General features: G+C 37.2%; 1 protein-coding gene and 1 pseudogene across 1 annotated transcript; both read right to left on the minus strand.

The window, feature by feature from the left end:
• Positions 1-423: 423 nt before the first annotated feature.
• On the minus strand, positions 424-4,390 carry LOC103729635 (annotated as a pseudogene).
• Positions 4,391-10,298: 5,908 nt separating this feature from the next.
• On the minus strand, positions 10,299-11,216 carry LOC103729604 (olfactory receptor 4C6-like). Its single transcript, XM_008827681.1, has one exon. It carries the CDS (start codon positions 11,214-11,216, stop codon positions 10,299-10,301), a length of 918 nt encoding a protein of 305 aa, XP_008825903.1.
• Positions 11,217-11,667: the final 451 nt, after the last annotated feature.

The following is an 11,667-nucleotide window of genomic DNA, read 5'->3' on the forward strand; positions in this document are numbered from 1 at the left end:
TGTAAAACAACCACCCACAGTGAGCTGATCTGGGCCCTCCCATATCACTCACAAGTCAAGAAAATACCCCATAGACATGGATGGCCACAGGCCAGTCGAATGGAGGCAATTTCCCAATTGAAGTGCCTTCTATCCTTCTATGTCAAGTTGACAACTAAAGCTATTCAGCACAATCTCATATATAAAATATTACTTAATTTTAAATTATAAGCCACTCTTTTTATTGTGAGGAAACCTGACATAATCCTATTGGGTCATTCCTAATACACAAATTATCCATTTTTTTCAGCACATCCAGAATGCTCTTCCCATCCTTAACATTTGAATGTATTAAGGTTACATCATTGGGTGTCATGATATCAACGTACTTGTGTTTAAGTTAACTCTTCTGACCTTCTAATGTCCTCACAGCATAAAATTGTTTTATAATATACTGTTTTTATTAGTTAATTTCTTATTGTGTTTAATTGGCAACTTGAGCTCTGTCCTAGATACATATGTACAGAGAAATCCATAGAGTGTAATATTCCTAATGGGTGTGAGCATCGCACAAGTGATCACCGGGATCACACCACCATTGGCAGCAACCAAGAGACCAAGAAGGAAAGTGTCAGTGCACACAAGTTGCAGCAGTGGGAAAATGTCACAACAGAAATGATCCATGACGTTGGGAGCCACAGAAAGGGATCCAAAGAGTAACTAGAATCTGCCCGAAAGAGTGGAGAAAGCCCAGTATCCAACACATCCCCACTAGGAGGCAGCAGGTGTGATGGTTCATCCTGATCACATAGTGCAGAGGTCTGCAGATGGCCATGTGGCAGTAATAGGCCATAGCCACCAGGATGACAATCTCTGAAGCTGCTAAGAAATGCATCATACAGCCATTGAATGAGATAGCTTTTGTTTCTGATAGTAAATCATTTCAGGGATTATACAAGAGGAATAGCATGTGTCTATCAAATATAAAACAAGCCAGGAAGAGGTACATCAGGGAGTCCAAGGTCTGGGTGCAGACTGCAGTCCCCACAATGAGCATGTTTCCCATGACAATGACGATGTTGGTGATGAATAACACCAGAAGCAGAATTCTCTGCATGTTAGGGCTCTGTGTCAGTGCCGTGACCATGAATTCAGTCACATTCATTCTGTTTCCTTTTTGTGAACACTGCTGATGAACTCTAAAGTGCTAGGTTAACCTGTACAACCAGTATCCTAGTTAGCAGCAAATGTGATGGTAAACTTGTTTGTTCACATCAGAGGAAAACATTTCAATAATGCAACCTACTTGTTCCGTGGCATAACAGAAGAGAAACATGCTATTTTTATCTTAAAATTAGAATGAACCTCAATTTCTTATAAAGATACAGAAATCCCTTTATAATCTTTTAACAAGTGGTCATAAAATCATTGTTGAAAAATATCATGTAACTCCACATATTCTTCCTAGGTATTAATACATATTAGTTTTTGTATTTCACTGTATTTGGAATTATATTTCTATTTGAAGCAAAATAGGAAAAATACACTATAGAGAACTCTTAATGAACCACTTAGCTTAATTACTACCTGAAATTAGCTAATTTTTTCATACTTATCAATCAAATAAAACATTTTTAAAATTATATCAATTTATCCATGGTACATATGCTTTAGTGTATGCATGTATCTGTGTGTATGATAAGAGTTACCTAAATGGAATATAGTGTTAAGATTTGTTTACTAATTATATTTCTCCAATAATTCATTTATAAGAATATTTCCAAATATGTGCTGATTATAATGTGGTCGTCACTCTAGGAATTGGGTATATAGTAGTGAAAATTACTGTATATATTGATGTCTTCGTGAAGGAAGAAGTTGGGGAATAAAAAACAAACAAAGAATTATACAGCGTATCAGAATTCCTATTCTGAGAACAACACAATAAGTTAAATCAAATGTGGAGAACTGAGCAAAGTATTATATTTGATAAAGCAGTCATGGCGGACTTCACTGAGAGAGAATCCATAACAGACTGAGGAAGGAGCTAGGAAGACATCTAAATGAAGGCTCCATTGTGAAAGGAGCTAAGGTGCTTTCAGTGACCTGAGGGAGCATGAGGCTTGGTGGGCTGAGCAAGGATGGCTTGGCTGTGGACCTTGAAACACTTTAGACCTCTGTGATGTGTGTTACTTTGTTAAAGATGACAAGTTGACTCAGTGATTTCACACTGCAGAATGACGTAATCTGACTTAATTCTCATATGACTCTTTGCAGCTACTGTGTAAAAGTTGGGACACAGAGTGACAAGAGAAACAGGAAACCAGTTGCTATGTTATTGTGACAGTCCAGCTGAAAGGAGACAGTGTCTTGGACCAGGGTGCTAGTAGGAGTACTGCTTTCACAAGGCTTATTTGACACGGAATATAATGAAGAGCAAAAATTATTCAACTTTTGCAGCGATCACCTGAAGAAACTGCTGTCATGTGTTGAGACAATCTTGGGTACTGCGGGCAGGGCTTGAATGATACATGGGTCCTGAGGATTTGTTTCTTTGTAAGTCCCTCCTTCCTGAATGTCATAAACTGGTAGAAACCCAAACTAAAAATGTCATATGTTAGTATGTGAGTCCTAGGGCCTCAGAGGGCACATGCATGAGCTTCCCAAGAAGGGAAATGGGAAAAGAAAAAAAAAATATTAGTGCAACAACATATTAGAATTATTGGTTAACTTTTGCATCAGGCAGTTAAAGGCAGTGTTTGCCACAAATAGTTAGATTTTTAACAAGCATGTCAAATGCAACATTTTTACAAACAAAATATGTTTACTTACTAGGGCTTTTGCTCTTTGATATCCTTCCCTTTAAACCTATTTTTTTTTCTTTTACTTCTCAGCAATTTCTCTCTACTCTCATACCCTTCTTGCTCACCAACCCCCATCCTCTTTTCGTTCCTCCAGATGATTTTATACTGAAGATAAAACAAGCACTGGTAGTATGAAACTGTATTGTAACTGCCTAGTCTTAAGGGATCTACCTGGCCTTCTTATCACTTCAGCACATAACTCCTGTGAGAAGAATTTAGAACTTGGGAACAATTATTTTCTATATTTCATCAAATAAGATATTCTTGGCCCTTGGGGAGATAGATATCCTTGGACTTTGCTACTTTTATATATAATTCTGAGAGCTCATCTTCTACAAATTACAATGGTGTTTTCACTGGCCTCTCACACAGGATTGGGTATTAATAAACCAATAGCTCACTTCTAAGCAGTATGCTCTTAGTAAGGAACAAACTCAATATATGTCAAGAAGGAAGAGTCCTAGTAATGATTCTGTGCAAAACCAAGCCATTTTCATGTGGTATCAGAAAGCCATCCCTTTATGTCTTCAAGAATTGTAGGAAGGTAGGTACTATTCTGCATAACCCTTTCATTGACAAAAATATACTCACTACAACATTACTAAACTTATACATTTCTTTTGAAAAAAGCATGACTACAATGTTTTATATAGATTAAAAATATGGAAAATTAATGCATCAAGAATATATTGATATGTTATCACCTATATTTAACATTTTCTTCAAAAATATATTATCTCAGTTGAGAAGTTACTTTCAAAGAAAGTTGATTGTCCTTGTGAAGGTTCCAATGGTTCCTTCTCATCTCTTACTCCATGCTTTGTGGTTGAAATAATATTCAAAATTCTGAAAAGTTCAAGAACTAAGGAAATTTAGCCTCCTTTCCTCATAAGCAAAGTGAATAATTTGGTAAACTGTAAATTTATGCTTTAAAGTTTTATTTGTACCCACATGTAGTTCCTATTTTACATATAGGAAAACTGATGTATGGAGAGGTTAATTCTTGTACTGCAGAGGAGGAGTACTGAAAAGCAACCTGAAATTATATTAATGACTGTCTAGTTTAAATATTGATCTTTACTTGGCTCCTCAGAGCTGCCCATGGAAAAACTTACCTAAATGAGATTATCCTACCTTAACAGCACCTTTCAAGTAAGACCTTAGGAAGACCTCTTTTCATCCTCAGTATTGGAGGAGGCATTAAAAAACCTGATTTGGTAAACACTTGGGAATTTGAAATGTATCAAGTTCTGAGGTTCCTCTGAGAATTTCTTACTTCCCTTCTCAGGAGAATTTAGAATTTCCAATGCACTTATTTTGCAAAGTCATTTAATAACATACCACTATCTCTGCTTAAACAGCATTTCTCATATGACCTAAATTCACTATTGAAAGACAATATACATTGATTCTGATTTACTTTTAAGCCGTTTCTATATTATCTACAAAATCATTTTATGATATAATAATATTACTTCTTTAGTGTCTTTATTTCACTTACCCAGGATGTTGTAACTAAGAAATTTGTAAATTTCAAATAAATTCATACTGTTTAAATTGAAAAATCATGTGCTTAGTTTAAGACCTCTGTAAAATGAAAAATACTTTGAAAATGGATGGACCATGTCTCATTGTTTTTTGTTTATTTGTTCATCTGTTTGTGGAAATGAGGTCTCAGGTCACCTGAAAAGCCATGATCATCCTGCCTCGTCCTGCCTAGTAGCTGGAAATGTAGGTTAACACTATTATACTCGTGTCATGTTTCACTCTAAACTGAATATAATCCTGGATTTCATATCATTACAATGAGTTAGCTAAGAATATGGCAGGAAGTTGATCAATAAATGTACAAATATCAAGATATAAAAATGGGCAAGATTTTAGAGATTATCAAATTCATTCTTCTCAATTGGTATACAAAGAAATAAGAACAAAAGAGCATTCTCAAAGTTAAACACTAAAACAGTAGGTTAGGAGCCTAAAGTGGTCTTGGCCCAAAAATTGGTGGACCTCAATATTTAGGACATGACTCCAGTGACCTTGCTGTATCTATGCCCCAGAGCACACACGAATACTCATCATGGTTCCCTGTGGCCAATGATGAACACAGATGCAAAATTTTTTCAACAGAACTCTACCATTTCAAGAACTTTATATACCATGATAAATGGGATTTAGCTGAGGGGTTCAAGAGTTATTCAATTTACACAAATGATACCATCAGTGAAATGAAGGATTACATCCTGTAATGATGTCAAGAATGCAGAGAAAGTGCTAAATAAAATTCACCACTATTTCCTAATTAAGAACCAAACAAAAACCTCATATCAAGTGAGGTAGAAAAAGGGCTTATACTTCATGACAAAGACCAAATTTTTATGTTGAAATTTTGGAATATTTTCTGCAAGACTTATTAATAACCCCAAATAACATGATCATATAAGAACCTCTCCATGATATATGATAGTGAAGATATCAGAAATTAAAGGGCAAAGATTCAATGTTAAATGTGTAAGGAAACACACTGAGACAGAAATACCAAAATAGCATGAGCTTGTTGCCACAAACCCTAAAATGGCAAGAAAACGTATAATGGCAAGATTCAAGTCCTTAACAAGTAATTGTTCACAATGACTGCTATACCAAATAATCTGGATCTTCTACTATAGATTATGGGGTTTTTATGAAGCAATATATCCCAGCATTTCTTTTTATTCTGAGCCTTTGAATGCCTTCATCGGCATTTAGGCAAAGAATGTCAGGTGTCTCCAGTTTATTCACAACAGGTCATCTTTGACCCACACATCAGCCAAGCAATGAGGTAAACTATTGTCACTTCTACAGTTGTGCTAGTTACAGCATAAAATATGGATTCCTTGCTCAATTTTCCTACATCACTCCTACACAGACTGATCTAAAATTACCTCCCTCCGATTCTTTTAAAATCCATTCCTGGTCACATTCACAGACTTCTACTTGTATTAATTAGAAATGCAAATTCTTTATGACTGCAATGATCCTCCTTATGGGCCATATCATCTCTAGGGAATGTTGAGCCTTCAGTATTATAGGTCTAGAGGTGAAGAGGGGGGTTGAGGGTGGACCCATTGGGGCATCAGTATTTTCTTACATAGAATCTCATTCAAGGCATGTCCTGAAGGATTTCAATTCCCTCAGGCAAAGGTAGGGAAGGCTGTGATGAGTGGAGAGAGCAGAGGATACATTTGCCACTAATGGTGAGAAAAGTGTTTCCTTACTAATAACAAACCCTTCAAAATCTGAGAATTCAATGACCTCATTAAATCATGGGACCACCAGGGTCTTCCCACATATCTCTGTCCCAAATTACAGGAGCCCATAGCCTACCAATCACTTTTACTGCTGAAACATTAGGAAGATGGTACTTTAACTTCTGTAGCAAGTTAGCCAATCCTATGACTAAGGTTTGGGTACAGGTTTTGGAACTTTGGATTATGACTACCATAGAGAAATATTTTGTTTCTCAGGATGTAATCAGAATCCTAGTAAACCATGTATGTGCAACTGGAGCAGAAGAATTTAATCACTAAACTGATTCCATTCCTTTGTTCCTTATCCAGATATGCTAGAAGTTATCAGACAGCATCATTACATTCTTTACTCTTCTAGAAACGTTCAGAAATTTCATAGAGAGTCATTAAATTCCTTTCTCTTCACGGGGAGTGAACCAAGAACATCAAATGAATTCATCTTAAATATATTTTTAAGTAAGTTACATCATAGATACAGTGCTCTCTGTATCACAGAAAAAACTTAGCTTTAGATAAATTAGAAACCCAGCTGTAAATACTATCCTTATTGGAGAAATCCAGCCTTATAATTCTGTTTCCATAGACCCACTCCTCATATGAGAATTGGTATTTTTTAGGTTTACGTAAGGGAAAAGAACCAAGAGAATGAACACATATGATGAAAAGGGATTTGTTATATTGTTTTACAGAGTAGTGCCTAGGTAGTCCAACAATACCCATCTCTTCAGTGGAGTGCCATAGGACTTGATATCTGCTCAGTCCACAAAACTTAAAGTCTCGGTACTCACAATCAGCCCTGAAGGCCTGAAGGATACTTGGGAGGCCACTGGTGTTTAGAACATGTTAGGTGTCCAAAAAAGATGGTTTCCAATATGGACAGCAGCAGCAGTGGCAGCAACAACAAGACAGATGCATACACTAGCAGGACATGAAGGCAGTGGCAAAGAAGTACAGCTCTTTCTTCAGATCTCTTTACATTTGGGATCCTGCCAGAAATCCTCTGCCCATGTCAGGCACAGGCCTTCTCCCTGTATTTAACCTGCCCTGGAAAGGCCTTCACAGACAACCCCAAAGGTGTGTCTCCTAGGTACTTCCAGATAGAATTAGTTGAAGATCAAGGTTATCAAATTTGGGACAATGTTCCTAGGTACCATCAGGTGGGAATATGAGGTAAGGGAGGCATGTCATCACTCTCATGAAGTGATGTTGTAGGTGCTGACAGTGCAGTCAAAGCATAGGCAGGAAAAAGCTAATAAGATCACAAGTATTTCACCAACCTGAAAAGCCAACAAAACTCTCATTATTTCCCAGAATCTTGAACATGCTCTATGTTGCCTTAAAAATCATCATGTTGATACCATTTTAGTTATCATTCTAGAACAATGTTATTTTTTTAAGTAATGAGGAACTGGAGACATGGTTTGGTGGTTAACAGCACTGCTGCTCTTGTAGAGGACCAGGGTTTGATTTCTAGCACCCATGTGGTGGCTGACGATCATCTGTAACTCCAGGGAAATCCAATGTCCTCTTATGACCTCTTCAGACCTTGCAGGACATGAGTGCAGTTACACATATGCAGAAAATACACTCATACACAAAGGAAATAAAAAAATGATTAAAAGAACTAATGATCTCACCTATGGAGGACATTTCACTGCTAGGCTTCATTCCTTGAATCTGATACTGTATATAAGGACTGGTGTAATATCTTGCCTGCCATCATCATGGGAAATCCATCCAGTGTCTCTGAGGACATCCAGTTGACCACATGGATAAGATACTATGTTTGAGATAGCTCAGTGGGGAAAAAATAGGATGAGGTCCCTGTATTAGGGTCTTTTATGAGATAAACTAGAATACATTGTTTAATATCTCCTATTGAAGAAAAATTCACAAAATTTCAATAGAGATACTCTAGGATCTGATGTCAATGAAAACAGCAGGTCTAAGAGGAGAACAGTCTGGCATATTAGCTCCTCCCATCAATTAACATACAGTGAGTTCCTTACACAAATGGTTGGGGGAAATTGTCACAGGGAGTCAGAAAACGTCACAGGAAACCCCCATAGAAAGAGCATATGATAAAATGGTAAGAAGACAAGAAAGGCATGAAACATCTTGAAAGACCTTTCTGCGTCATGTGCTGAGGGTCAAATAGCACTGGAGATGCTGAGATTAAAGGAAATACTTTAGGAAAGGGCAAATCAGAATACATGAGGTAAAAGATGGTGGCATCTTGGAACAAGAAAACAGCTCTAAAAGTGATGAGACATAATAGAATATCAAATATGTATCAAAAGTCAAATCAACAGCATTTCATGATTGTAAGGACATAGTCTGCAGTAGAGATCTAAGCTGATTCTGCAGGAGAACTGGTTTTATTGGCTTTGGATTGAGGCCTATTTAACCCATTTTGTGTGACAGGTAGGAAGCAATATTTAGATGAATGGATGCTGAGGAACTACCAAAATTGTTACTATGGTGTGTGGGTGTTCTCCATTCCTGTCTTAGATCTTCTCACTGAAATGGGGAACCGTACTATTCACTTTGATAATACCAGTAGATATTTAGGGATGTAGCTTTCTTTCAGTTAATTTAGCTTTCAGTTCCTACTTTGCGGTAAGTTTAGGTCATGATGCATAGTTATTACTCCACATTACAATAAAACCAATAAAACCATATAATTTATAAATGATTATTTACAGTATCCTGTCCCACTTTTTTTTAAGATTTAGATCAAGATTTGTTTCAGAAAGTAAATGTTGAAGAAAGTAAGGTATTCAGGCTGATGAGGTCTAAGGAACAGAGAAGAAATTTTTTGGAAATTTAAAGGTCAACCACAATTTTAGAATGAGTGGTCAGACAGATCTTGTCTATGTAGTTGAAGATGGATATGTTGTGCCTAATCCTGACAATACAAAATGGTTTTTTTAAATAAATAATTTACTTAGGAAATTGTAGATATGGAAAAAGGAATCAGAGTGATTTTTTGGACTTCATTCAGTCTGTTGACAATACAAAGAAAGGAAGAAAGCGCCATAAAATAGTTTGAAATATTTCTTCCAAGTCATTATAATATATTATAACATTGGCAAAATTTATTTTACATAGTTTAATAATGTAATTAATAAAATACTTCTCTAAAGAATGACAAGAGACATATGAGGGTTTCAATACAATATTTTCTAAAATGTACACCTGCAGCATTCAAACTGTGGGACCTCTGACTCCTAAAGTACTTATGGGTGTACATGAAAATACAGGTGTGTGTGTGTGTGTGTGTGTGTGTGTGTGTGTGTGTCTGCTTTTGTGTATTGGAAACCAGAGATCAACTTGGTGGCTGTAACTCATGATTCCATACACCTTGTTTTTGGAAAGACTGTGTGTCATGGGTCTGGAGTTTGCTGATTTGGCCAGGCTGGCAGGCCAGCAAGTCCTAGGAATCTGCCCATTGCTGCCTCACCCATTTTAGAATTACAATCACAAGACTGGATGCACAGCTTTTTACAGTGATTCTGGTAAAGAATCATCTTTAGATCCATACACTTTCACAGTCACACCTCAGCAACTGAACTTATCTCCCCAGCCATCCTTCCAGAAATATTTCTTTTATTAAAATTTACTTATTATTTTTTTAATTTTACATGTGTGTGTATTGTCTTCATGTGTTTAAGTACACTCATGTCATGCAATGCCCAAAGGGGGACAGAAGTAGGCATCAGAGGCCCTGGAACTGGAGTTACAGATAGTTGTTAGCCACCATGTGGGTGCTTGGAACTGAACTCCGGTCCTCTGCAAGGTCAGTCCTTTTAACCACCAAGCCATCTCTCCAGTTCCGAAATATTTCTAAAGTATAAGCTGTGATTACAAATCACACATTTAAGGACTGGGCACTGAAGTAGAGATGGAGCAAAAACAATGAGAATAGAAAATCAGGAAGTCCTTCCTTTTCTTTTCAAGTGGGAAAACGTCTAGAAATGAAAAAAGTGATGGGAAGCCAGGCAAATGAATCATTGGGAAAATATTCCAACAGATAGAAAAAGAAAAAACAATTCTATAAGGAGAAAAGCTCATGATGCTTAAATATGGGTATTTTAATGCATGTCTAGGGACTTCACTGGTTTCTTTAACATATTTGTTTTTTGGCACGTCAGTTATTGATCATTCAAGGTCCCTGTTTCATCCACAGCTTCCTCAGGGCATTTTTCACCTCTGCATTCCTCAAGGTATAGATCAAAGGATTTAGCATTGGTTCAACAATGATAGCAGACACAGCCATGGCCTTGTCTATGGGGTAAGTGACCACGGGCCTCATGTACAAGAAAATACACGGCACAAAGAACAACACAACCACTGTGAAGTGTGAGCTACATGTGGACAAGGCTTTGCGCCTACCTTCAGAACTGTGAGACTTCAGGGAGCAGAGGATGACTACATAAGAAGCCATGAGAACAAGGAAAATGGTCACACACATCACCCCACTGTTGAGAATAACCAAGAGACCCAGGATGTGGGTGTCCATGCAGGCCAGTTTCAACAATGGAAACAAGTCACACATAAAGTGGTCAATGGTATTGGGGCCACAGAAAGGTATTTGATACATGAAGAGAAGCTGAACTGTTGCATGTACGAAACCCCCCACCCAAGCCCCACCCACCATCAGGCAACACACCAGAGTATTCATAATGGTTGCATAGTGCAAAGGTTTACAGATGGCCACATAGCGATCATAGGCCATCACAATGAGAAGGATCATGCCAGCACCACCGAAGAGATGGTCACCAAAGAATTGCATCATGCAACCGTCCACAGAAATGGTAGTGTTCTCAGAGAAAGAGTCCACAATCAATTTAGGGGCAGTAACAGAAGAGTAAATTACATCTATGATTGACAGAGAAGCAAGAAAAAAATACATGGGTGACCTCAGACTCTGGCTTCTGGTTATAGTTACTACAATGAGTAGATTTTCCAGTACCGTGGCCGTGTATATGATCAAAAACAAAGCAGAAAATATTATTCTCAGCTCTGGATTCTTTGTAATTCCCAAAAGAATGAATTCAGTCACATTGCTTCCATTTCCCATTTGTTGTGAGCTGGTGAACGTGTACAACTCTGCTTTGGAGAATCTGCAAAAGGAACAGTTTTTCGTTAGTAAACACTGACTATGCTGGGCCTCTTTCTCACCCTGGAAGAAATCTTAGCATGTTTTTACTCTGCTTAAACCAAACGTTCAAAGTAAAAGTCTGATGGAAGCTTCAACCCTACTGATTCCACAACAGCATTGTATTTCATGGATGCAATTCTTACTTTCTATTGTGACACTCTATTTGGAAAACTTTGAAATCCTGCCCCCTCAATTAATTCATACATATTCCTATGAATATTATACAATTAGCACTGTTCAGGAAATAGTGTGGGTATGAGTCAATATTATATAATAACTTATTTAGCACAACCATGGTTTAATCTTTTGATCTTTTATATTTCATTCCACTGCATTACTTAACTCTGTTTTTCAAACATTCACATACATG

Source organism: Nannospalax galili, unplaced genomic scaffold (assembly GCF_000622305.1).
Source record: "Nannospalax galili isolate Female #2095 unplaced genomic scaffold, S.galili_v1.0 scaffold593, whole genome shotgun sequence".
NCBI classification, from domain to species: domain Eukaryota; kingdom Metazoa; phylum Chordata; class Mammalia; order Rodentia; family Spalacidae; genus Nannospalax; species Nannospalax galili.

What these genes read in the sequence shown, in the direction of transcription:
- LOC103729604 (XM_008827681.1), bottom strand. Translation starts at nt 11,216, where the DNA reads ATGGGAAATGGAAGCAATGTGACTGAATTCATTCTTTTGGGAATTACA.